Genomic DNA, 27,123 nt, shown 5'->3' with positions numbered 1-27,123 from the left:
TCATATTAATAAAAGACAGATTTAACTAACTCTAGGTTTCATTCACTTTCTATTATTTACCACAGGCTCATATTTATCCCTAGTGTAAACACTCCGTTATAAAAATGAGGCCTAGGAGTTCCCCTTCACCAAATACTGGCAGATCATGTCCTTGCTTTTTGTAAAAGTCAGTCTTGCTCTTCTCTCTTTCATGCTGTTTTTTCAGAGCCTTGGTTGGTTGCCGGTACTGTCCTTTACCACATCTTCCTTTAGAAGATGCCAGCCCTATTAAGGATGAGAGCAAGCTGTAGTTTCTGCACCCTTTCCAGTTTGATCTAGCTTTAAGAGGTTTAGAAAACCCAGTTATTCTCCTGGGTGCTTTATAATGTGAAACGAAGGATTCCTTCCTATCCTACTCTGACCTTGTATCTTGGCAAAGAAAGCACAGTAAAATTGCATCTTATTTTTGGTAATTTTATGGGGTGGGACATTGTCAAGGAAAGGTTTACATGACTACAACAACACTTCTAAGCATATACAGTCTTATTTTTCTTCTCACTTCCACTGGTATAAGTGAGGAATAACTCTAGAGAGATCAAGATAATTATTTGACCATAAAGTTGAGGTAAGACAAGAACCTGGCCCTTGCTGTTTGGAGTTTTGAATACGAGTGATGGTACAAAATGTTGCTGGAAGAATATGCTCCCTTACTGGTAAACAAAGAGTGCCAGCTCCCAAAGCATGTTCTCCTCAGAAAACTCTCTGCCCATAGAATGTCTTTGAATTTAACCAAATTCTGTTTTCTTCTTATAGAAAGAAGATCTAGATTACATGTGAATTAAATTTTTATAGTTAAAAAATGGTCAAAGAGGCTGGTTGAGTTTATTTAGGACTGGAAGGGGTCACCTGAGCCATTTGAGCATATTTTCCAGTTGATTATTGGTTTTGACATTTACCATATGGTCGTTATGATACCAATCTGCAAGAAGAACTTGGGCTTGGTGCTTTGCTGACTTGGAAGATCTTTGATGCAAAATTCAATTTATGGTCTCTCAGATGGGAAGCTAAAAAGCACCTAAATTTCAGCTGTAAAATTCTAGCTGTAAAAAATAAAATTGCACAGTAACTCTGGTTTTCCCTGTATCATTTTCAGATTCAAATATTCTAGATTTAATTAATTTTAAAGTGGCTTGTCTTTTGGAAGCTTTGAATTGCTTTTAAAAACTTTAGCTTATGCTAGCTCTTTTTCTAACTTCTGTTTTACATGATATTTGCACTGAACTGCTGTCATATATCAGAAGTATTTATCTCTTCAGAGTGCCATGTATTTTCCTTCAAACAGCTGCTTGCTTTAGCTGTGCTATTTTTCTGAAATGGAATATAATTTCAGTATTTTAATATAAGATTTGATTGAAATATTGAATATTCAGTTGACCGTCATGCATTTCAAGAGCACAGATCCTCACCATATGACTATGATCACTTCTCTAAAGGTAATGTCTGTTAAAAAAGATTAAATTCAAATGTAAGTTGAAATAAAAATATCCTATCTGTACTCCTGTATTGTGTATATGTATTGTCAGAAAAGGGAAATATGCCTAGGTCCTAGCAGTCCGTTCTGTCCTTTTGCTACTTTATCATGCATTTTCTTCTTCCTTTAAGGAATAAATGTATTTAAAACTTTTTTTTTCTTAAATATATTTAAAACCTTTTTTTATTCTTTATAGAGCCAGTATTGTGCAGAAGCGCATAATTTATTTTCAAGATGAGGGTTCTCTCACCAAAAAAATCTGTGAACAAGGTAAGGTAAAGTAAAACATCTTTCTGACTTCCTTGTGTTCTACATATTTCTTTTAATTCATTATATCAAACTAAAATTTTGAGGCCTTGAACAGTTTCATCCAGGTTCAAATTTGGGATCTTACATTCAATTATGTTCTTCCTTATCACATATACTGTTCCTCATACAATCTTCCTTGACTTCCCCTAAATGTGATACTTACAACTTTTTACCTGGTCTTCGTGTGAAACCTGTTTGTCTCCAGGGCACTTAGTTCATTGAATCCTGGGCTATTTCATCCTTTCCTAAACCTAAGCATTGCAGTTGGTTATTGCATCCCACTGGAGAATTTATATGCTTTGGCTGTCCAGAAATTTCAAGCCTGTTGTGTTTTGAGATCAACTGAGGTTTCGTCCATATCAGAAAAGGGCCAGAAACAAACCCATTTTGAATCTGAAGACTACTGAAATAGTAGTGCCTTCTTACTTAAAAATATAAATTTAAATCATTACATCCACTTATAAATATGATCCAGGTATTTCAGCCCAACTTAAAAATAAACAAAAAAATGTGTTTAATTCAAATTTATTTATTGGAGTGTTTATTATGGCAACTTTGCTGTCATCTGTTGATTTTGAGTTGTAACCATTTTCAATGGATACTTTGCTGCTTTTTCAGACTCAGCCTCAGAGGGTGTGACTGACAAACCAATTTTAGATTGTTGTGCCTGTGGAACTGCCAAATACAGGCTAACTTTTTATGGAAACTGGTCAGAAAAAACACATCCGAAAGATTTCCCACGTGAGTATCATTCTTTTACTATTGTTGTGCCACATGGGGATTGTTAAGAGGGTTGGAGCTTATTGCATGATACAACATTACTTATTTACAGCTCAGCAGTGTAAATTATGACATATATAGAATACTGCTAACGTTCAGTATTGAAAATCCATGGATCTTTCTGCGAATGCTACACATTACAAATAAATTCTATTGATTTGCCTGACGTTTTGAACTGAGGTGTGTATGAGAATCACATTTTCAAGATTTTCCACATTTTCATTGTGGTGAGGAAGGTTAGATTTGGTTTGGGTTTTTTTTAGTGAAAGCTTAGACTGGCTTATAATGTACAGCTAGGAAATGAAATTTTAAGAAAAAGGCCACAAAGGATGGGCAACACACTAACATTTTGATTTTACAACCATGCCAATCTAGCCAGTATGTTTTTCTTCAAAGTCTTTTGAAAGATTCCAGTTAGTTTTGGTGAGCCCTGAATCTTGCTGCCCAAGGACATTAATTAGATATATAGACCTTAGAATATTCTGTCTTCTTTGTATTTGCTGGTTGAATAGACAGATAAAATACACGTACTGAGCTTTGCCTGTCTGGGTTTTTAAAGTTTCTGAACTACAGAATCAGTATTCTTGTTGTAATAACCGAAGTAACTGTAAAAGCTAAAATTACAAAAATGTGTATTAGGCATTTGTTCTTTCATTACTGACTCCACAGTCTGTGGCAATAAAGGCTAGGAAGTTATTTGAGAACGTGAGTCACATTTACTTGGTCTTTAAACTTTGTTATGTTTTCTGTGGCTGATGTTTATTATATTTAATTCATATATCATTTTTTTTTTATTATTGTCACAGTGTCAGAATATCGTCATATAACTCAAATATGGTTTGTGTGTCAATCAGCTCATAGTTTTAACAGCCTAAGCAATATTGCTTATGTTGAGTCTCTCATACAATTTCAGTTGAATGTAGCATTGTTCGAATATTATTTGTCAGCATAATACATGGGAGATAAAATAAGCCAAAACCAGTAACTGCAGGAATGCTCTTTTAGGCTATTGGATGATTATGTATCTGCTGAGTGTGACACTTTATATGCATTATTTGTATGGATTCAGCTGGTGGTTAGAAATAGGGCATGAGAAAATGATTGAAAACTACGAAATTAGTGTGACTTAACGATGTAATATTGGGGATAAATGGTCTTTTCTTTTAAATCCAAGTCAGTGAACACATTAAGAGTATGGGTGCATAACTGAAAGTAAGCAAGTTGCAATAGTTTGCCACAATAGTTTGCCACAATATTTGACTCTGTAGACTGCTATCTCTCCTCAGTTACAAAATGGTGAATTACATTAAAGTTTTACTTAAAAAACTGGAAAAGTGAAAAAATAACCATATAATGCTAGCAGGATTAAGCCCAGTAACAACAGCTGATAAGATTTTACATTGAAATTTCTGAAAGTGGAGAAACAATCTCATCCAGATGTAGTGATGTTAAAAATGAAAACTAGTCATCAACATTATTCTTCAAAATGTTGAACTTGTGCAGTAATTACACTAAAATAAAATGCTATTCATGAAGAACTGTGGTAAATCACTAATTATTTGCCAAGCCATCACATAAAAAATTGTGCTCTACTCTTATACCATCAGTATGGCTGAAATAGAAAGCAGATCATAAAACTTACTAGTTTGTGTCTTTTCTTTAACTTATCTTCTGACTTACTTTAAAAATCCCTAAATAATATGTACTCTGTTGCTTAGCTTTTCTCCAAAGAAGTGCTTTTGCCAAATAAAGTATTTTCTTTTGCTATCACACAAAAATGTTTCTGGAAGGTACAGTGCAAATCTTTTAATTCTATTTTGAGGTTTTCACAGATTCAATGGATTAGAAATAATTTTATGTTTATTATACCAGTGCAATTAAAATACCTCTGTTCCATTGAATTTAAGTGTGTATTGTCTGTTTAGGAGTTATCAGATGCGCCTACTCTATAAATCATTGCTTAGAATGAAACCACTGCAATACAATCTTGTTCTGAGTGTGCCAACCATAGAATGAATGGAGAGATCTGTACCACAGCTGTAGAAAGGGTTAAAAAACTAATTCTTAAAACAATTTTACTTTCATGGGTCTCAGACAGACTGAAAAAAAATTAAACTGATTTGCAAACTAAGGCTTAAAAAAAGTGAGCATGCTTTTCAAGTAATTTTTGCAAGTTATCACAAGTCCTGATAATAGGACTAGTGGAAGCTGAGTATTTCATTTGTTATTAAATCTGGCTCAAGGGGAACTATTAAATTTCTTATCACATTTTGCGAGTCAGAAATATTTGTATTTACATATGCCGTGTGGCTTAAAAGCATTTATTCTTTCTGGGTATCACCCATATATGATAATAAATATATATGCTCTCCATGATGATTTGATATGGCACATCTATGAAATATGTCAGAAGACACATTCTCATGTTGTGATGACACCTTAATCTTTATGCAAAAATACACGTATAAGTGTGTAAATTGAGAAACTATTCGTATAAAAAGGAAGTGAAATAACGCCATTGGAAAGCTGTCAGTATTCTCTTTGCTGTCTTAGGAATTGGATAGCGTCATTGCACTGGTGATGCAAAATAGATCTGGCCTCGTACTGCTCAGATTATTTCATGTAGAGAAGTTTCTTTGATGTTTAGGGGAAAAGGTTTAAGAAGCTATATTGAGTTGTCTTTTCATTCTCATAAAAAATGGGAGGTTCAAGATGAGGAGTGAAACTTTTGCAAACGTCGTACAGATTTTGTAAAAGGTTTAGGGTAGATGTAGTATACTTCAAACAGCTCATTTGGGCAAGTAGGTGGGCCAGCTGCTTTCTCCGCAGAGCCAATATCTTTAAGGAGACGTGTTTAGTGGAAGAGGCTGGGCTCTGGTTGCAAAGACAGCAGATGTTCTTGATCTGTTTAGGATAGGGAGCGTGAGAAGCTTTGGAGCACGTGGAACAGTTCATTATCCATTTTATTAAAGACTTAAAGGCACTGTGGTTCCTCTCTGTAGTGATACATTTTTCTTTTGTAGGGACCATGTGGAACCTTCTCTTTCAATAAGTTTCAGTAAGTGTCACTTACTGTGTTTCAGGGAAAGCTTCTGTCTATGACTTGTGAGATAGTTAGACCTGTGTGCTAGGAAGAAAGAATGGGCAAAACTGGTGGTCCCATCACTGGAGCTGAATGACAGTATCTCTCTGTGGTTTGACAAAGTGCCAGTGTATATTTAAGGAACAATTACTAGATCTTAGATCAAGAAACCATCTTCTGACACTGTAGTCTCTTCAGCTATTACCTGGGCGGGGCAGAGGTTTAGTTTTGTTTTTTCTCCATTTGGGGCTCAATTACTGATTAGCTTTAATGGACTCTGAAAACATCAACCCTACTATATTTCAGAGCTCAGTAGGTGTATTTTGGTCCAAGTTTAGCACTAGGGAAACTATGGAGGCTTTGTTTGCTGTGTTGCTAGGCTATCTCCCTCATCTGTCTATTCTGCTTGCTACACTTTTCTAGCTTTTTTCCCCTAGCATTGGAGTTCATTTTTTGTTTCTAATTTATTTTCTGTTTTCCTGTGATTAGGTTCCTGCATCTGACTTTATCTATTCAATTCTCTACACTGTCTTTTTCAATTTCGTTGTCACACCTTTCACATCTTAAATTTGCATTCCTTTTGTTTACTTCATTATTCATTTTTCATTCATTTATTCTAGTTTTCAGCTGTTTTTGCTGCTACTCTCTACCTTTTGCATTGCAAAGAAAAATGTTAAATATTGTCTCATTCCATCATTCTGTCTTCCTCATCTCCTACAGTCTTTGCACTGTTACCAGACTGCCTGCTTGTGTGAGCAGTTCATTTTCTCACCCTTTTCCTTTAAGCCCGTATCTTTGCAGAGTGTTATTTGACACTTAAGTGAATTCATTTTTATTTCCAGTACTGTGGGACTTCTGTGACTCTTTATTTCTGCTCGATTCTCTTTTCAATTCCATCAGACCTCTCTTAACATTTTCTCTTTAAACTTTTACATTTTTTTCTTTTTCTGTTCAAGAAGACAAGAAACAAGAACAGGAATCCTTTTGCCTAGCTCTATGAGAAATTTGAGCAAGCAAACTCAGTGAATATAGAATCCCCCAAATTAACTCCTTTGCTCCCTTCCTAAATTAAAGGGAACCCCTACTAATGGTTGGGGTGAGGGTGGAGGAAGGAGACATGGTACATGTATAATTTAAGTATGCAGAAGCAGAAAAACCAGCTACGTCAGTGCCAATAAGAGCAGTTCTTTACCAGTATTTCAAAAGTTTCCTGGAAGAAGTGCTGGACACCATTTGCCCATAGAAAGCAAATGTTTCACCTCTGTTTCAGCAGGAAGCTGCTGTGGGAGGCTTCTGGCTGTAAGCCTGTTATAGCTCTGTGCCTGAGAATGTTTGGGACAAAGCTATTTAATGATAGTGTAATCACGCTTATATCTACCTTTTGCTGGTAATCTGCTGTCACCACTCAAACACAACAAATCTAGCGGACTGTTAGAAACCAGTGTCTCTCAGTAAGAATTGACTTGCTGTTAAATCTTTGAGTGACCGCTGAAGTCTTCTCTTGCAGGTTTCATTCTCAAAAATATTTTACATGGAAACCTAAAATTAAAGGATTCTTAAACTTCCTGAAGAAGTGAAGTCTTCGGTTAAGAAAAAATATACTAAGCCTATCTGTTTGGGGGGGCTGCTTGATTAGCCAGAATACAGTCTTTCTCACCATTTCTGCCTCTGTTGTTATATCCAATAATTACTGACACTTTATGCTATATTTCTGTAGTCCACTGGCTTGTTCTTATTGCTCTAAAGATATGGTGTATTGATGTAGTGAGAACTGACAGCATGCAACAGATGCAAAAGCTTGGTACTGGTGAAGACTGGGCACTTCAAAACTTTCACTTTAATAAAAAATTAGGAATTTTGCTTTGAAGCTGTCTTGATGGTTGATTTTTTTTTTGTCTTCCCTCTGAAAGGACGCACCAACCACTGGTCTGCGATCATTGGTAGTTCTCACTCGAAGAACTACATCCTTTGGGAGTATGGAGGATATGCTAGTGAAGGTGTCAAACAAGTTGCAGAATTGGGGTCCCCAGTAAAGATGGAAGAAGAAATTCGACAGCAAGTAGGTGTAATTTAGTGCATACTTTAAAAAATGCATCCTACCTTGGCCTGTGAATGGTTTGTCATTGGCAATGCCTGTGAATGTCATTTTGCTGGCTAATTTTCAGTTAAGCAGATTAGGAGATCTACCTTTCTTTCTAGACTCATTCTTACTCTGGCAAAAGTTTTTGTCTGTGAAAGGACAAGTAAGTTACAGTATTCTGAACTTAGAAAATCTATGTGGTATGCAAGGCATAAATGAGAGGTAAAAAAGTAAAATTCATCTTTCCGGGCTTAATCGTGAAGACACTTAGAGTTTGTTAAAGGAATACCATGAAGACAGCAAGCTGTATTCCTTTTTGAAGTGGTGATTTTTAGTTTACAGTATATTGCAGTATTTTTTTTTTTTTAAGCACCTTATTTGCAATTTTCTGCAGATTCTTTCAAGTTAGAAAAGCTCTTACAGGAGAGTGAGGTGATTTTTGTTGCTGAGCAGGAAAGCTTTACACAACTGCACTAACAATATTTGATGAATCAGGATTATGGTTTAAGGGCAAAAGGGCCTTTACAGTGTATCATCTTACAGGGGACTGATTCAGCTGAACAGAAATCAATCTTTCAAATAGTTTATAGATGATTTCATTTTGTTACATCAAGTAACAAGCAATCAAATAAAATATACCAGGACATGGTGATGATTATTATTAGGATGTCTACCTCCACGAAATTTAAGAGCTCAGTGGAAACTGAGCTCAGTTATAAGACAGAAAGAATGTAAATATTACTACATATAATAGAGCTATATATATAATTTTATGTAGATGTATGTGTGTGGGTAAGTGCATACATAATATATAGTTATGATTGCTCCACATGGGAGAGAAGGCAGAAATTGCCCCCAACAGCTTATCACCTTGTACAGACAAGACAGGAGCAGAAGGGAAACAGCATTCAGTAAGAAAAGTTAAAGGCAGAAAAGTTAAAGACAGATCTGGTTTACTGGGGTCTCTGTCTGATTCCGCTTTCCTGACTTTCCCCCCAAACTGATAAAGTGATACAAGTGAGGAGGAGGCCTAGTCTGAGGCAGAATAGTCAGGTGCGGTAGCAGGGACACACTGCAAGGGACAGCAAAATGGGAGCCAAAGAGCTTGTTTTGGCATTTCATGTGCCTGCTTTGCTCTGCCAGCCTTTAGCATGCCGTGTTTTGGCATTTCATGTGCCTGCTTTGCTATGCCAGCCTTTAGCATGCCATGAGAGGTGTGACTTAATATCTAATTGATATGCAATATTTTTAATGTCTTCCTGGGACACTTTCTGCTTCTGCCAAATGTACTGAGAAGTAAAGATTTCAAAACAGCTGGAATTTTATAGAAGTTTTTGTGTTTCGATCATTCAATGCCCATTCTTTTTATAAGGTACAAATTTTAACAATAAAATAAAAATAAGAATGGAAAATAGTACTTTACGCTTCAGTAATCAACAAAAATACCTTTCCCTATTAATCAGTATTTATGTATCACAAGCATGCTTTCCTTAATTATGTTTTTCAGAGAAAATTATTCCTTAATTTTGAACACATTTAAGAAACCCTCTTTACCTACAATCATTTTTGCTATATTTGTGTGGATCTTTCCTATATTTGATACTTCTGAATATGAAGTCAGCAAAACTGAAATCAGTATTTAGGATGACAATGTTGATCAATAATATTCACTTTTGGTAACTGCTGCGTGTTAAAGAGAGAGTATTTCGAGGCCTCCTATATAACACTTAAATTATATAAAAAATTGTAGAGAGAGAAAAAAAGATTCAATTATATTTATATAGACAGTGTAGAACAACCTCAAAGACTGTTTCACCCACAGGAAAACTTGTATAGTGAAAGGCTTTACATTCTGGGGTTTCATTGGCTGTTTTGTGATGCTTAAGTGTATATAATCACGGTACAAGAACAGCTAGTGTGTTTGACAAGAAACACACCAAACTTCCCAAACCAAGAAAAATAAAATAAAAACAGTTTATAATTTAATATATTAAAGGGATACATAAGGAATATGAAAGGGAAAAACGTGTTGAATATGGGGGGGAGATGTGATGATGGGTACATTATTCTCTTTATTGTATAATAAACCTTTGGCATACCTGGGAATAGAACGTAGGCCTTGATCCTAGATAACTTGCCTTTGCACCTTTGCTGAGAAGTGGCTGGATTTTATCCTAGCAACACTATATAAACCCAGATGGATTAAAATTATAGCAGAGTATTCCATATACCACATGTAATTTGTAATTTTTGCTGCTTACTTGGGAAATCAAGATTTTCTCACAGTAGGTCCACAAGAAATAAAGAAAATCAGCTTAATTAGTATCTTTGTACTAAAAAAGAGAGACTTTCTTTGCACAGTCTTCACAAATACTTTATAAATAAGTGTTTGGCGCATGTGAATTGTAACTACACAAAGATTAGGTCTGGTCCAGAAGCAGCAGGGGCATGGGGAGAGCATGGGATGAAGCGCAAGTAGAGAGGTGCAGTTGTGAAAGGTCATACTGAGCATTGGTGGAAAAGGCAATGAATTTGAAGGGAATATGGAAAAGAATGAAAATCATGACTCTTTCTGCTTTCCAAATTCTGCGTTCTTTGTCGTTATGTGCCATGTATTTGCAAAAAGGAGATGTATTTATACGCTGGATTCAAATCAGAGGTGATCATGACTTTTAGAGTACATAAAATGGCTAACTGGCTACAATTTCAGGGGCTGCTGAAATCTCACATGAAATTAATGAATGTCGCAGTTCATTTCAACATCGGGCTTGTCTGAGTGTGTCAAACCTGCAGTAATTCCCCTGATTCTCCTGGTTCAGTCTAATCCAAGCAGTAAATGAGTGTTGTAACTGGGTATTACCTAGAACAATACAGCGTATCAACAAACACCATAACATTTTTATCGAGTTTATTTGTCTTTTTGTTTCTTTTTATCACGTGTTTAAGCTGTGCTAGTATTTTTGAGAGATGCTGAGGTAAAGTTCTACAACCAGGACAGCAGAGCTAGTAATGCCAGGAGCTAATTTGCTGACATTTCATTCAGGCTTTTCTTTTTTTTTTTTTTTTAATTGCACTTTCTCCCTTGCAATATCCCTGCCTGCCTTGAAATTTGGTAACATTGTTTCCTCCCCCACACTTCCCAATCTACCTCAGGATCCATTTCCCCCTTTTACACTTCTTATTCTACCTTTATTTCCCCTGTCTGTCATCTTCCCAGCCTTCTGCTGTGGGGTGGTGGGAAGATGCAATTCATTAAAATCACCCTCCCAAGCTGCTTCTGAGGTTTTTGAAAACACAAGATTGGCAACTTTTGTGCTTAATTCTGCTGCCTGGACCCAGACCTCTGTGCAGCAGCGCGGGGCTGGGGCCGTAGCCCTCGCCTGCAGCATGCCCGCAGCGGGTAATGCACTTCTTAGAAGGCCAGACTTGGGTTTGGAAATCTGCTGTGTGTCTACTGTGTTTTGTGTGCAGTTTCTTAGGTGAATACATAGACACATATTTAGGTAACCAGCGTCTGTGACATTGACATTATCTAAGGTTTTATGAGGGGAAAAAAAAATATATATCTAATGATTTTTATGAATTATTACTAAAAAACTACTGTCCATGTATGAAACAAAGAAAAAGTCTTTCTTTAAACAGAGCTTTGTTAAGAAGCGTCCTAACAATTTTGTGCCATTAACTAAAGATTCTCAAAGGTGAACATTTCTGCTCCCCATTTGACAGACTGCTGAATCATCATCAGCTTTTCTTCTTGACTGAGCACCTTCGGATGCTCTGATTTGTGTTGTTACTGTAAAGAGCCTGTGTGATATTTTTGCATGGATGGTCCTTGGTACTGTAAACTTGCTTTGTAGTTTGTTTATCTGGGAGAACTTAAAGGAACTAATCAGCCTTTTTGTTAAACTTTTCCTGGCAGCCTGGAAGGAAAGCCACAGCACATAAGAGTTTTACTAAAACAATCTGTCAAGTGGCTGATGTGTGCAATAGGATAATTCATGCGTTATACTTCAGGGGTTATAAATGAACAAACAAAGGATGGAAAAGGAATTATGCGAGCAAAAGAATGTTCACTGACCTCATGTATCCCTGAAATATATTCACTCTTTCACTTTGTTTTCAGAAACTCTGGTTTGCCCAGAACCTGTTATTTGATAAACTGCCTGGACAGAAACAAGTACAGAATTTAAAAGGGGAATTCTGCACCCATATTGTGATTGCTCTGTTTAAACAAAAAAACAAACAAGATGGTTAAAATGTGAATCAAAAAGAATAAAGTGTAATGCTAAATGTCATATCCTAGGCAGATGAAACGATTAAAATAGAGACATAGCCACTCCTCTTTGATTTAAATGTCTCACACCTTGAGAGAACCCATTTGGTTTTGCCTAATTGTTTTAGGATAAATACTAGGTCATTTTGCTGCCATGTTTTTAAAAACCAGGATAAGTAATATTCTGTACCTTGCTGCTATCTCCAGGAAACGCAGTTTGTACTCTCTGCTTATTCCCTATGGACACATAGATGACATTCTTACAGATTTGGTTTAATGCTTTCTGAAATGTCAGTAAGTGGGATGACTTTTTCCATTGTCTTCAGCAGCCTCAGATTAGAGCTGACTATACCTCCAGACCTTTGAGAAGAGCAAGTTCTGCTTTCCAGTAAGATGCTTGTAAATTTTTTGACACATGATAAGTTATGTGAAGAGATATTAATTGAAGATGAAACCTGAAATATCCAAAACTTTCTACGGAATAAAATATGTAATTGTTATGATTCTGTCCAAACGTTTATTTTCACAAAATAGTTCTGGTTTGGATTTTTTTAAATATAACCATGCAATTAAAAAAAAAAAAAGAATAGGGAGTCAAAATTAAAATAATTTCATTGTTGGATTTATCCTGATTGATTGACTTTTTTGAGAAATGTAATTTCAGTATTTCAGTGGAATAGTTTCTATTTCATTACCTGTTTTGTAACACAGCACTATGTTCTTCCATAGAAAAATGGGGTCATTAGATTTTTCTGACTGAAGCTGGTAAATCACCTGATTACAAAGAGGAATCTGTAGTATATTGATTACATTTTGTTATAGTGCTAGGCAAATTATTATTGTGTTTACTGAAACAGGCTCAAAATTTTGCTTTTTGAATTATCTGTTATTGTGTGCTTATAGAAGTGAAAATTAGCTAACCAACCAGTGAGGTTTAACTGAGTTGCACTTGTGCTTGACAGAACGCAAAAATTCTCCCTGAACACTTAAGCTTCAGAGACAGTGATACCCCTAACAATGTTTGCGAATAAGGCTGCTTTGCACTTAAAAGCTGTGATTGCTGCAGAAGTAGTTTAGTCTGTGCTTGTTTAAAGTAGCTAAAAAATTAGTGAAAACATGACGGCTTGGCCTTCATTGCAGGTGGAGATTAAAACATATACAGGACTTAGATTATTTTGCCATATATTACTATTGCTATTTCTGCTACTATTGTTACTCATGAAAACTGGAAGAAATTGGCCAGCTGGGATGTCTACCTTTGCTTAACCAAACCTTCAGTGAATGGTGTCAACATACCCACAGGGCCCCCTTCCTCCTCAGTCCCCGAGAGGGGATTTGAGTTCCCATCCAGTTTTCAGAGGCACCAGCCTCTCTCTGTCAAGAAGACAGGACCACTTAGGAAATATTAGTATGGCCATAAAGTCTCATATGAAAACTACAGTCACTGTTCTTGTAAATAGTCCAAAAGCCCTTTAGGTTTCTGTGCAAAGTCCACAGAAATTTTCAGTAGATTTTGGACTTGGTCTAACAGTGAAATAGTAAACACTATCCCAGCATGCTTTCTACTTTAGTTACAGCCTGACTGCATGTTTTTAATGCTGTATTTAATCTAATTCTGGACAGATCAAGCTGTTTGATTGTAAATTTGTATCTAGACTTTTGTTTGCTCAGTTAGACTCCTCTATTGCTCTGTGCATACACCTCTATTGTGAATTATGGTACCTTTTATGCCTTTTGAAACTGTTAAGTGGTAGATTTTCCATCCTTTCCTTTTGGAAGATATACCTTATATAATAATTTAAAATCTCTGGCATGTTGGTAATTAGAAGTTTTGAAATGCCTGTTTACTATGCTAAATTTCTGCCAAAAAGAAATTGTCTATTTATGTCATAAAGGGAAGCTTTATCTACCAGTAAATAACTCATGCAACAGAACACTTCTTCTAGGGTGGCTTCCATCTTTTAATAAACTTCTGTTGGAAACAGTAATTAGGATGATTCACAGTTTGTGTTGCTTTCTTTAAAAAAACAAACAAACAAAACCTGTTCATCACAATTGCATTCTTTTTTTTTAGTACTTGATAATAATAAAGATATGCTTCTCTAATAAGAAATAAAGCTGATGTTGAATGCTGTGCCATTTTGCTCTTTGTGGCCATATGATTAATTGCTGTGAGCATGATACTAATGTAGGTCAAAGTACAGAATTCATTTTGAAAAGACACGTCTAAAAGGTGCCTTTTTTTCTGACAACTACTGAAATACAAAAAAAACCCTTTAAAAATAATATTTATTTTTCTTTATATCTTACTAGTGACTTATAGGCCAGATACTTAGAGGTCACTTCACTTTAAAAGGAAAGCCAGAAAGAGAAAATCAACTTTTTTTCTGGCATAACAGTAAATAAATGGTGTTTCTACAAATCTTTATTCTTCTGAAGAAAGTATGGAAAACCCCAAATTTAAATTTTTTCACTAAGTTTTATTTCTGTAGGCTTATATAAACAACATAGTCACTGTATGTTCCCATCAGTAAGCTAGTATTTGTTTTCAATAGTTGCTGTAGTCTCTAACTGGAATTACATTGCAAAAGTTTTGATTGTTTATGCAACTGTTAAGCAATTGTGTTTTGTCTTTATAAATAACTAAACATGTGGAATGTTCACTTTGAGATACCGAAAAGAAAAGAAACATTCAGCTATGAACGTAAAATAAAAAGTCATGTCTTTTTTTTAGTAAAAGTGTCACTCCCATTTCAGTCACAAAAACTATTGTTTAGTTGGTGAAAATAGTCTCTGTAAATACTACAAAATACGTATCATTTTTACTAATTCTGAATAGTACAAAGTACCTTCAGTTAGTCTAAAAGCCATTGAAGTTAAGCACTCTTTTACAAAATCAAGCTCTGACAAATAAATATTAAGTGGTGTATTATTTCCTGGGCCGAAACATGAAAGATTCAACTTACTTTTAATAGTTCGTGCAGTCAGCCAATAAAAATGAATAGGAAAATTTGTGTTTATCTGAGGACTCTGAAAATATCATTGTGCTATGGATAAGCTCTTAATCATTAGAGCACAGCCCTTATGCCACTGTTACTCCATGTGTGGTTCTTCTATTTGGAGGATCGTAAGAGCTGGCAGATACTGAACACATTTTGTGCAAAACATCCTTTTTATGATTGTGGTAATGTCCCTGGTTTAGAACACTAGGCAAAATATAATTCTGAAATTGTATTTACCCTTGGGTCAAAACTTCAGCAAAATAGTGGCTTGGTTAACAGTGCTTTTTCAAGTTTTGTCGAGTTGCTTTTTGCCAGGTTTAGTAACAAGAACAGGAAAATGCTGAAAAATTACTGGAAGCTCACTCTGTCAGTAGACTTGTAAATCTTAGTGAAACATTCTGGTTACCATTGCTCATTTGGATTTGTGGTACATCTTTAACCCACTTGTATTAGTTATGTGCAGAGCTAGGCCAGGTGCCTTATCGTCATAGAGAAGTGAAGATCCTTTCTGCTGTTAAAGATCTGTGAAAATCAGATGGAGAATTTTTGCACTTGTGATCTACAAACTGTTAAACGACTGTAGTTTTGTTCTGTAATGGGTGGGTGTTTCCCTTGCAAGAAACAGCCTTTGCGATTTAACATGACTGGTGCAGTCATGCCATAGCAAAGATGACAGGCATGTGCTATTGTTTCAAAAATTCTGTCTCAATATACTGGGGTGTATAATGCATTGCAGGAAATTTCTTAATCTACTTAAAATTAGGAAATGCTTTTGGAAATTGTCAGTACTGAAGAGACTCCTGTTAGGACATTGTTTTCATACAAAATAACCTCATGTTGACTTGTGCACACTGCATGTAGCTATGCCATGCAAATGTAACCTCAAAAGCACTTCTCCCTCCCTCCCTCCCTCCGTTGAACACCTGGCCTGTGGTCTGTCCATGAATCGATCTCCAGTCTGCTCAGAAATGTGGAATTTCCCCCCAGTTAAAGTGGCCTCCAGTCCAACATTTCCATTCTTCAAGGCAAATAATTTTAAGGAGTGATATTCTGTCAATGGCAGGGGCACTGGCACCCTCCTCAGCATTCCCAGGAGTCAATGTGATGCGGGGAGCTGGGCTCCCCCCCGCCCGCCGCTGGGTGAAACTGCAGGAGGTTGTTGGCTAAGGCCTTCTTTCTTAACTCCTTTTCTCAGAAGTTACTGACAATCTCCTGTCTTCCCTCATTCCTTGTCAGCTGAGGACTGCTGATTGTTCTGGTAATAGACAAGTAGAGATGATATTGGGGGGGGAATCTTTTTTTTTAATTTTTTTTTATTTTCTGTGCTTTTAACAGCAGTTACTATTTGATAAAAAATAAGGCAGCTTGACTTTTAAAACTCCAGGTTGCGAGCTTTCATCTTGCTTAATAAATTCCAGAGGTTTCACACCTCTAACTTGTATGGGAGTCTCTGAAGTTTTGCCCTCTGAATAATTACTCAGTTATTGATATGAAACAATTTGCATAACCAAACAATGAGTTAAGGTTTTATCAGTTAGTTCAACAGTTAGTTTCCCTTTCATTTACCTTAATTTGCCTTGCTGCTTATTTTCTTCCAATTATCACAGACCCTCCATTTCTAATATAAACCAGAAAGAAATACAACTTTTCAGTAAAATCCAATAATCAGGTTCTCTTTGAATAAAAAAACCTTCAAACGAGGTAGAATTCTTTTTGCAGAAGACAGACCCTTCAAGAAAAACAATTAGGTTTAACTCAAAGACTAGTCTTCCCTCAGTGAATTCTGATGCTAAATCTTGCAGAAATGGGACCAACAAAAATTCCTACCCTTTTTTAATGTCTATAATATTTGAGATGCCCATCAAAGCTTATAAAGATTTTCTCTGCCTCTTTGATAACTGCTTGGATTGCAGTAAAGCAATGCTAGAGGAGGAAAACAGTTGCTTCTGCTTCTGGTAGATTCATTCATTTGGACAGTATGCAATAATTTTAGCTCTCCAGTACACAGACATAAAAGTGACTAGGAAATGTCGTCTGTTCAAGACAATATGATTGGATTGCTAGACATTATTTGCTAATTTTAAAGTCTTTTAAAATGTCTTGCCTTTTCATTTCCTGCAGTTAGATTTTATCATACTGTTCTGCTGTCACTAAATTATTACTATCCTGTAGCAGATTCATCCAGTGGAAAGATGCGATGAAATGACTTTCTAATTATTTTCTTTCAGTCTACCACTGTAGTACTTTTAAAACATGGACATGTCAGCTGCATTGATTCTTCTTGTGCTGCTAACACTGAGGGACAAACTCCATCTGATAGCAGAAGATCAGCACTCCTAACACCAGACTTTGGTCAGAGAAACCAGAGTCTGATCTGGATTTATTACTCACAACTACTCTGTTTTGGAATGGCAGCTCTAAATCCTAACAAAGCACAACAGATGCATTTGCAGAGCGACTCTAAGGCACGCAGGAACTGTCTTACAGCAACATAAGCAGCATGTTAAGTAACATAAACTGCAGAAGAGCTAACACCAATAATGTCAACTTGTTTGACGAGCATGTACAGCAGATGCTTAGGCTCCTCCTCCCCTGGGAGACATTGCCTAAACTCCCGTTGACTTTAGCGAAGTCTGTTTTATGAGGGTCAGGCAGGGTACCACTAAAAATTAGATTAGGGAAGAGTCTACTTCTCTCTGAATACTTTCATCTGCAGTGGCTTAACCTGTGATTAAAATGCAGTGGCTGCATAGCCAGTGGCATTCAGCTGCCTATTAAGGAGGTGCTGCAAGCACTAAAGAAATGCCTGAACCCTCATTAGCAGCATTTGTCAGGAACCACAGGATCTTCCCCTGTTTTCTCTCTTGTTGCCTTGTAAATATTGTTCAAAGGAACAGCATGATATAACAGCTGAACCTGAAGAGTTCTACTAGCTCATTTGACTTGCAAATGCTTAATTATTCAGATAAATTTTCAACTTAAACAAAAACTAAGGAAAAAAACCCACAATGTCAAGTTCATCATTCTGGCATTAGCTTTTTAGAGTTTTTTTGTTTATTTACTGTGATTGTATCAGATGCTTATTTCCACCTAAATTCCAGCAGAACACTCAGAAAAATACCATGTAAAAATATAATACATATTTCAAAAACAAATTTGGATGCGAATATATGAACGTTACTTGGCCTGTGTCATTTTCTAAGACAGCTCCTCTCAGTTAAATATCTAGATCACAGATACTGATTTCAAAATCTATTTATTGCATTTAATATGCCATGAATAGGCATATTCAGGTATTATGTTACATATGTATTAATATGTAATAAATCAACTGGCCCGAGTCACTGAATAGGGAGGTTATTCATCGGTCTTTATTTCAACTTTTAACTTTGTTTTCTTAGATTACTTTTCCAGTCTGAATCTGAAAGGACTCTAATGTGTTGTAGTTTACTTCAGTCAAAAACAGAAGCAGGACTACTTACTTTTAGGTGGGGGAAAGTGCTGTTGACTAGTCTTTAGCTCAGGAAAGAAGGCATGCTTGTAGATTGTACGTTTCTTTGAAGTTCACCAGTCAAACATTGACATAAAATAACATAGGAATGAATTTAGGAACTGTAATATATGCTGCGACCTGAAACAGATTCAAGAGTTAACACAGGGCTCAGATGAAAATGTCTGTTACTGTAATTAATTTCTAGTTACAAACTCTCTGGATTCCTTTTAAAAAGATGTTATTGGATTCTCTGCCATTCATCTCTCTCCTTTAAACATAGCTCAACTCATTCATTATATTCTTGCTTCAGTCAGTGATATCTTCAAATAAATACCATTACTTATATCGTGGGCCATATTCTGCTATTCCAAGAACATTCTGTGGAAAAAAACTATGCAGAGTTATTGGAAAGGAGACAATCAAGAGTAGAGTGGAATATTTGTTACCTGCATTGACATTCACCAATATTTGATGACAATATTGTAGCATATGATATAAAATATTGGGCTTAAAAGTAGGTATATTGATAACTAAAAATATTCTATAGAAAATGTGTTTTCAAATAATAATCTGGAAATTTATGTGAGATAGTAACCTGTATCCCAGCATGTAAGTCGATGCTTTGCCAGGATAAACACCGAGTACCTCAAATGCTTATTTTCTTCTTTATAAGAGAAAAGAGGCTAGCACTGTACCTGGAGTGGTTTATGAGGTGCTTAAATACCATATACCTTACCTATATTGTAAGTCATCTAATTTGGACAAGTCAGTTTATTCCTTTTATCATATTTTATTTTATACAATAATAGTCAGTCTTGGGAAAGGAAAAAAAATAGCTAAGTGGCTGGATAAATTATTTTATTTGTAGAAATGAAATGCATCTTAAAATTATCATCTGTGCTATATTCCCTGTAAGTTGGTAATACTAATTTAGATGTTGAGGATACAGTGATTTTTTTGCCACTCTCCCCTTCTTTTATAACTGACTTTTTGAATACTTTCAATACTTTTAATACATTCAGTACTTTAAAAAGATCTTATTTAAGAATAAATATCAACATAGGAAACAGAACTCATTAAAATAGTCTCTATTTTTAAATTCCATTGAAATATGGAAAGGAGAAAGATTATTAAGAATTTTTTATTATAGACTGAAAATATACTTGGACTACATAGTTCATAAAGTTACTTTGATACACAAACCGGATAAACTATTGATATTTGTTGCAGGTTTGGGGATTGGTTATTGAATATCTGACAGATAGATCTGCCTGTAAACCAAGCAAGGATTAAATAAGTGTGAGTGCATTTGTGTCTTTGACATTTTAAATTGCATGATATGAGATGGGATTTATCGCTCCTATTTGGATATAAATTCCTATATTAGTTGACAGTGGAGTGATAGTGGAAGAGGATGGATGATTTCTTGAAGACTATCATTTTCAGCATACATAAATCAGAACTGTAACTTTTCATTTCAAACATGCTTATTAATCTATTAACTGTACCTACTTTTTTCAGTTTGAGAGAGGATTCTTGATATGAGGGTAAGGGGAACGAAGAGAGGGGAAAAGAACAGTCAGTGATTTTGCCCACAGAGGAAGAAGTTATAACTTTGTTCATTTTTTATTTATAATGAACGTAATCTTCATTTGGCTTTGTAGTCGTGGAGGTTGGGGTCTACAAAATGATGGTTTATTATTTGTGTTCAAGTTGCTAGGAGGAAGAAGCTGTGCTTTGGGGCTGTGCAGGAGGTTGAAGACGCTAACATGAGCAATGTACATTCTAGATAAAATTTTATAAATATATATAGTCACATATAAACCTAACACAATACTGATTAATATCTATGGACTCTTTTCGGTGGGTTTTTTCTTGTTTCCTACATTGATGCTCCAAAACATCAAAATGCAGAATTTGCTTTTAGTGTTCTTCCAAAACAATTAGGTCAGTTCAAATACTCAGCTGAATCATCACTGTTCTACCATCCTCACAGCTTTGGTTTCTCACAACAATTTTCAGAACTTTGTTACATGTACAATTTTTTGCCTGCATTTCTCTTCTGGCTGAGAATGGGCCTCTAAAAGCAGTTTTCCATAGCTCCATGTAGTGCATTCTCCTGAAAACTTCACTATGTGACTTTTGTGCTTTTAAAATAAAAAACAAAGGAATAAATAGATCTTTGTCATCATTAGTTTTAAAGCAATATATACAAAGGGAAATATGTGTATGTATAAAAATGTGTATAATATACAGAAATATATGGCCATATAATATATATAGTGTAATGTTTAGACATATGAGAAGGCTGTTGATAATAATTTTCTTATCCATGTAAACTACATCAAAAGTCTGTAGCTAGTCATACATATGTAACAAGAGATATATCCACTATCTAAGATCTGCTTGAGCATCACTAGCTTTTCCTCTTGAGCCATTTTGTCAAGGGGCTAAGCCGTCATTAACTAATATACAGCCATGAATAGTAACATTCTGGTTTCTTAACACACAAGGTGCATGCATACCCCCAATCTTTAGATTAAGAAAGGCATCCAGGAGTTCTTAAAAATAATTGGCAACCAAGGTCTGTTGCTACCTCTTCATTTCCCCTTGGCTTAAAAAAGCTACAATACTGCAAATAAATGAAATTTCTTGGTTATTTAAACTATATGACAAGAATATGTGCTGTAATACTCATGAAACAGCTTGTGTTGATGGCAAATTGAAAATGCATGGTTTCTTTTTAAGTATAGGAGTGTGAATCCCACACACGGACCTTCTTAGAAAGGTAGTACAGAAGCTTTTTCTTTTCATATTGCAAATGGAAATATAATTTTTCTACATCCCATATAAATTCACTTTAATAATCACCCGCTAAAATTAAGGTTTAAAAATTTGCTATGTCATTAGTCAAATAAAAATGTTTCATTTGTGTTATATAGGCACAACAGCTGGTCTTTTGATAGTTGCTTTAGGCAGGAGAGCAAAGCTGTGGCTGCAGACAAATCAGCAAAGAGCAAGTCAGAGAGGAGATCCAATACCTCCCTGGGGATGTTAGTAGTATTTCTTTTTAAGTGTCCCTGTAACTTACTATTTCAGCTTTTAAGTTCATAGAACATTAATGTCGATATGTTTTTTTTTTTTTTTTTTTTTTTTTTTTTTTTTTTTTACATAAAAGATTGGGTAGAATTGCTGCACATGTGCAATTCTGCTGTGCTTTTTCTCCCTCCCTCTCTTTTTCTCTGTCCTTTTTCATATATGCTCGTAGACGAAGGAGGAAGAGAGACTCAGGAAAGTACAGACAACCTTCATCACTTTTACTACAGAAGCGTTAAATGCTAGTATATAATCTAACAGTATTTATCTAAGAATCTTTAATTGATTTAATTTACATAACTTGCAATGTCGAAGACTATGTTTCACTGCATCTAAAGCGCATTTGCCAGTCTGTTGTTATTGTCAGCCCTGTATTCCCACCTGGTTTTCGACAGCTCTGTCACAAACAGAGCTTCAGCGCTTTTGCTGCCAGTAGCAGTGGTGTTGCCCCAAAGCTGTGTATGATGTTCAGAATGGTTTTGATCAGACACAAGCAATGCAATGAGTTCAGAAAACCCAAGACCTGAGTTTTTGTAGGCGTCCTTTTGAAGTGGGCATTTTTACAAATTACTGCTTATATTTTGTATGTGCGCACATGCGTGTCTGTAGGCAAATATACTCAGTTCGTTCTGAATTTTACATCAGTTCAGCAATGTTAGGAATGTGAAAGGCAGGTTACTCCTTGATTATTCATATAATATCAACGATATTCATGTTTCTTAATTCAGTCAGAAGCCTGCCTATGTGAAAGCCAGTGCATCTTTGCACATTTGGGACTCATCTGCCTGGGGCAACTTTTGGATGTAAGGAATTGTTTGAGTTTAACAGACAATAGTTATGCTGCATTAACTCCCCAGGTGGAAACTGTTGTTCTGGAGAGGTGGCTTTCTTCCATTTTAGCTTACTAATGTTCCAACACACTGAAAGACAGCTAAACAAAGGAAGAAAACTGCACAAAAGAATCCTAACACCAAGTAACTGTCCTCATAGGTGATCTGTTCTACAGTAGGTCATTGAGGCTTTTGTAGACAAATTCAAAGTTACAGGGGCATATCTATGAGAAGATAAGAATCCAGAGTGTCCTGTCCCGGGAGTTACTGAGTAAAGACATCTTTCCTTGAAATTACTGCATGTAGTATCAATGCTCAGTAGATTCAATTCAAAGGCTCTTCATTACTTTAATGGGACTTCACATCCTCACAGCCAGCGTCCTTAGTTGGTTGTAGTCCCAGTGATTTCACTAGGAAAATTCTGTAAACTTTCTTCTTGGAGTTAATGGGTGGGTTTGGGGCATACAAATCTTTTGGGGTGTGTCACCTCATGTCACCTCACAGGACAGAGGTCTAAATCAAAATCAAAATTATTTAAAAGCAAAAAACCTTCCTATGTAAAATTCAGATCTGCATTTCAGAGTGAAATTCCAGGGGAAACAAGTGCCTGCTTTTATATGGGATAGATTGTCTGTTTGTAGTTAAGCAGGAGCAGAGTTTATTTTTGTGTCTTTCTTTACTTATCTTGTTCCTTTGACAAAAAATTAGTGTCTGTTTTGTTTGTGGAATCACGTTTATACTTTTGCAATACCTTCAGAAGAAATGCCGCTCAGTCTCAGCACTTCTGCAACAATGTTAAGGAAAGTAGGTGGAAAAATTGAGTTTCACTGAACAAAATAAAGAGAAAGCCTACTGTGTTCCATAGGTACACGGTTGTTTTAAATGCTTCCCTTTTCAAAAGTTAATTACGTGATTGCTGCATTACTTAAGAGCTGAGAAGAACATGTCTATAACGGTCAGAATCTGAATAGATTTTTAATGCATCTTTTTTAGCTCTCCCTGTGGCTAGGAGTGCTTATTGAGATCTTCATTTACAATAGATTACTGCTACTTTTTAAAGTACTTTCCCACTCTCCGTAATTGATGTATTAGTATATCCCCTAAGCATATTTTCTTGTTCATCTTTACTCCATTAAGATTAAACAGAATGGTCATTAGATCATAAAGAAATAAAATATTCACTTCGCTACTTACTGCAAAAAAGCTACTATTATCTGTCAAATATAAAGATTAACTTTGCCTTCAGGAACATTTTTAATGGCCTTTTAAATATAGCGCTGAACCACTGTAACACACAGTAATAGATGAAGAACTTTCTTCATCAGGGGGAAGTATATCTTAATTAGGTGTCAGTCCCAGAATTTTTTGCTCAGCTCATACTCTTAGCTGTGCAAGATTTTTATCCATGGTTGTCTGAATTCATGACACAGTTGCAACACAGTAAAAAATTAGGGAGACGATTTGTACTTTATCACTTGCTGTAGATTTTTTAATAGGTTTTAATTAAAATGTCAAAGATCATATTCTGTGTATAATTCTTGTTCAAATAACAGTGGAGAATGAGAGTTTGTAAAGATATGAAATAATTCAATTTTCAGTGTGCAAGCATCAATTGCATTTGCAAACAGGTGTTCAATCATGAAACAAAACCAAAACTTTGTTCTTAGAAATTGAGGCTTGCAGAATGGTGTGTGTTTCCCTTATTCACTATAGCCCCTCATTACTTTTCTCCACTGCTCTTTTCTTCTAAGGGAGAAAAAGGGAATGTTTCAAATGGTGAAAGTAGTTTTCAAAGGGCATCAGGGAACACAGAGGACACTTCTATTCTATTTTATGATTGACTACTAACAGATATAAAATACATAAAATACATGCAGCAGCATAACTGCAAAGCTGTTCTTGCCAGTAATGCTCATGTTTACTATCCATCAAACTAGATAAACTTTGCAAAGGAAATATGGTATTAATGACTGATTAATTTTATCAGGAGCAATTGCAGGCAGATTTATTTTATTGATTCGTTCATTATTAATGCTGTCGTGGCTCCAAAGTCACAGTGTTCACAGACAACCAGAGAAGTATCAATATTCAGTAGTTTTGATTGGTACTGACAATGAGATCTCTCCATCAGTGCTTGGTTTTGGGGCATTTTTCTGACTGCCCTGATATTACTGAAATCATTTAAGATTTGGCTATCATTCAGAATTGTAATGATAACTGTGGGATATTCTAGCTTATGTTTATTTTATTATGTTTTTTAATGATGTTGCTAATTTCTGTAACACTTAAGGTCTTCCAAGGGAAAAGCCCTTTTCCCAAGAAGTCTGGTGTACTATAATGGCGTTCTATGATTTTATTTACAGGAATTAACAAAATGACATGAAATTTCATCCATTTTAAAAGAACTAGCTTTTAGTAAAGAATTCATGCAAAGATTGAAGAAAATGGAAATTTCGGTTTTATAAACTGAAATTATAGTCAGCAGATGTTGTAAGATACCTTATTTTAATAACAAGTATGTGTTTGGTTAGTTAGATTAAGGCTTTCATTTTTTTAAGTCAGAAACTTCGCCTTTCTTTGTAACAATTCTTTGGCATCAAAGCCACCACTTTCTTTCAGTAGTGCTTTAGTTTTGTTAGCTGCAGGTACCTTCCTGAGTGCCCCCGGATCTCCAGGCCTGGGTCAGCTACCCATAGTAGCAGTTCAGTTCAGGTGCCCATCTGATCTCAGCACTGCTGCCTTCTCCCAGTCTGGGAAGGAAGGTGCTCTTTTCTACTTGACTCGGTGTTTTGACACATCTCTCTGAAGTTTGGTGTGCCTTGTCATTTGATTGGGAGCACAGCCCCTGTGATGCTTATAGGAAATGTTATTTCTTCTTTTTATCGGTTTCCTTGGGTGAAAACATTCTTACTGACACGTCCCTCACTCATTATGTAAAGCAGGTAATTAGCTGATTACTTGTGTTCCACTTAGCAGCATGATTGGATATGTGTCGCTATCGGCAACGTTTCAGAATAATCTTCAGAAAAGGGCAGTTTACCCAGAAGATGCTCCTCCAGTGTCACCTTCAGTATCCTGGAAGCCCTTCTCGCTCTCTGCTGGACTTCTTGAGTGGGTCCCGCTATCAGTGACCGGCTCTTCTTTTTATGGCATTGAACAATTACATCTACCTGACCTAAGCCTGTCTCCGTGGCCCTGCCTCCCTTCCTAACTAAAGGCTCTGACAGAGCTGCAGTAAGTACCCCTGATTGCCTCAGTGAAGCTCCACTGGAGACAAGGGCTGGAATTAAATTAACAATAAATAATCAAGGTAATTTGATCCTTTGACACTTATCTGTAAATGTTTTCTGCTAGCCTATACGCAGCGCAATAGCAGTGCCATTTCTTATGTATTTGTTGTGCAAAGTAGAGGAAATTAGTTCCTTACGTGTTCAGTCTTGCCTTTACTTTTCATCTCATCTTTCCTTCTAATCTTCCTGTAATTGCACTGAAAAGCATTTTAGTAAACGTATATCAACTTTTTCTGAAATTGTTTTCCTGGCTTCTCTTAAAGAGCACCTATGTTTCAATCTCTCCAGATCGTATGCCATTATTTGGTCAATTCTTCTATACGTAATTTTAGGACTTTCCAGAGTTTATAGGGTATATATTCTTTTCTTTAAATAACTGTTCAAATTAAGTGAAGGAATTCAGTTGCAGGCCATTTATTCATCCATAATGTTACATGAGAAAATTTTTCACCCTTTTTTTTTTCTGTGGAAGGTATAATAAACTAGCTTGTAAGTCCCTTGTCAGTTTTTATTTCTGCCTTCATGTCTTTTTAACATCTGTTTCAGGAAGACCAAGCTTTGTTTGAATTCCAGTATTGTTTTGGCCAGTGTACTGTGAAGCATTGTTAAATTTACAAGTAAATTATACAAATTCCTATATACACCTAATATGTTTTGAATGTCCAGGTGTTAACTAAACCCCATAACCTTTCCCATGTGCTGGTGACTTTAAAGAGAAACAAAAATAACAATACAAAAAACCCCAACAAATAACAGTTAAATGAATTGTTTTTCATATCTATATGCCATAGGTCTGTTATCTGTTTGATAAAGCAGGAAAAATCTCTTGCTCTTTACAGAAAGCATTACAGCTTTGTGATCCTGTAAAATTTTATTTTTTAGTAGCAGAAGAGATTGGGCCTTGTCCAGCTAATACAGTGCTGCCTTTGTGCTTAAAGCACCCACAGTCAGACTTCAACCTAAGAGAAAAATCTCTGGAATAAGGATAATTGAGAGGAGCAATAGCCTCCTCATCTGCATGTTTATAGCCAAAGATCCTTTTGTTTTTCTGACCTTCTGTTGCTGGCATGTAATAGCATAAATTCTTGTGGATATATGAGTGTATTGTGTTTTCATGGCAAGGTTTTGGTAGTGGGGGGCGCTACAGGGGTGGCTCCTGTGAGAAGCTACTAGAAGCTTCCCCTATGTCCGATAGAGCCAATGCCATCTGGCTCCAAGATGGCCTGCCACTGGCCAAGGCCGAGACGATCAGCAACGGTGGTAGCACCTCTGGGATAACATGTTTAAGAAGGGGGGGGAAAAACTGCAACAGCAGCGCAGCTGCGGCTGGAGAGAGAGGAGTGAGAATATGTGAGAGAAACAACTCTGCAGACACCAA

The 27,123-nt window shown here is 36.0% G+C and overlaps 1 protein-coding gene across 1 annotated transcript in view; it reads left to right on the top strand.

The window, feature by feature from the left end:
• The window catches only part of SPON1 (spondin 1), a 211,690-nt gene that overhangs the window by 62,684 nt on the left and 121,883 nt on the right, over positions 1-27,123 (top strand). The window contains exons 4-6 of the mRNA XM_009288849.2: positions 1,707-1,780; positions 2,438-2,560; positions 7,592-7,740. Coding sequence (XP_009287124.1) covers positions 1,707-1,780; positions 2,438-2,560; positions 7,592-7,740 — 346 coding nt within the window. The remainder of the gene's footprint in view (positions 1-1,706; positions 1,781-2,437; positions 2,561-7,591; positions 7,741-27,123) is intronic.

The sequence above is a fragment of the Aptenodytes forsteri genome, unplaced genomic scaffold (genome assembly GCF_000699145.1).
Source record: "Aptenodytes forsteri isolate BGI_AS27 unplaced genomic scaffold, ASM69914v1 Scaffold8, whole genome shotgun sequence".
Taxonomy (NCBI): domain Eukaryota; kingdom Metazoa; phylum Chordata; class Aves; order Sphenisciformes; family Spheniscidae; genus Aptenodytes; species Aptenodytes forsteri.
The sequence above is the reverse complement of the archived record's forward strand: the minus strand, read 5'-3'. Positions and strand labels throughout refer to the sequence as shown.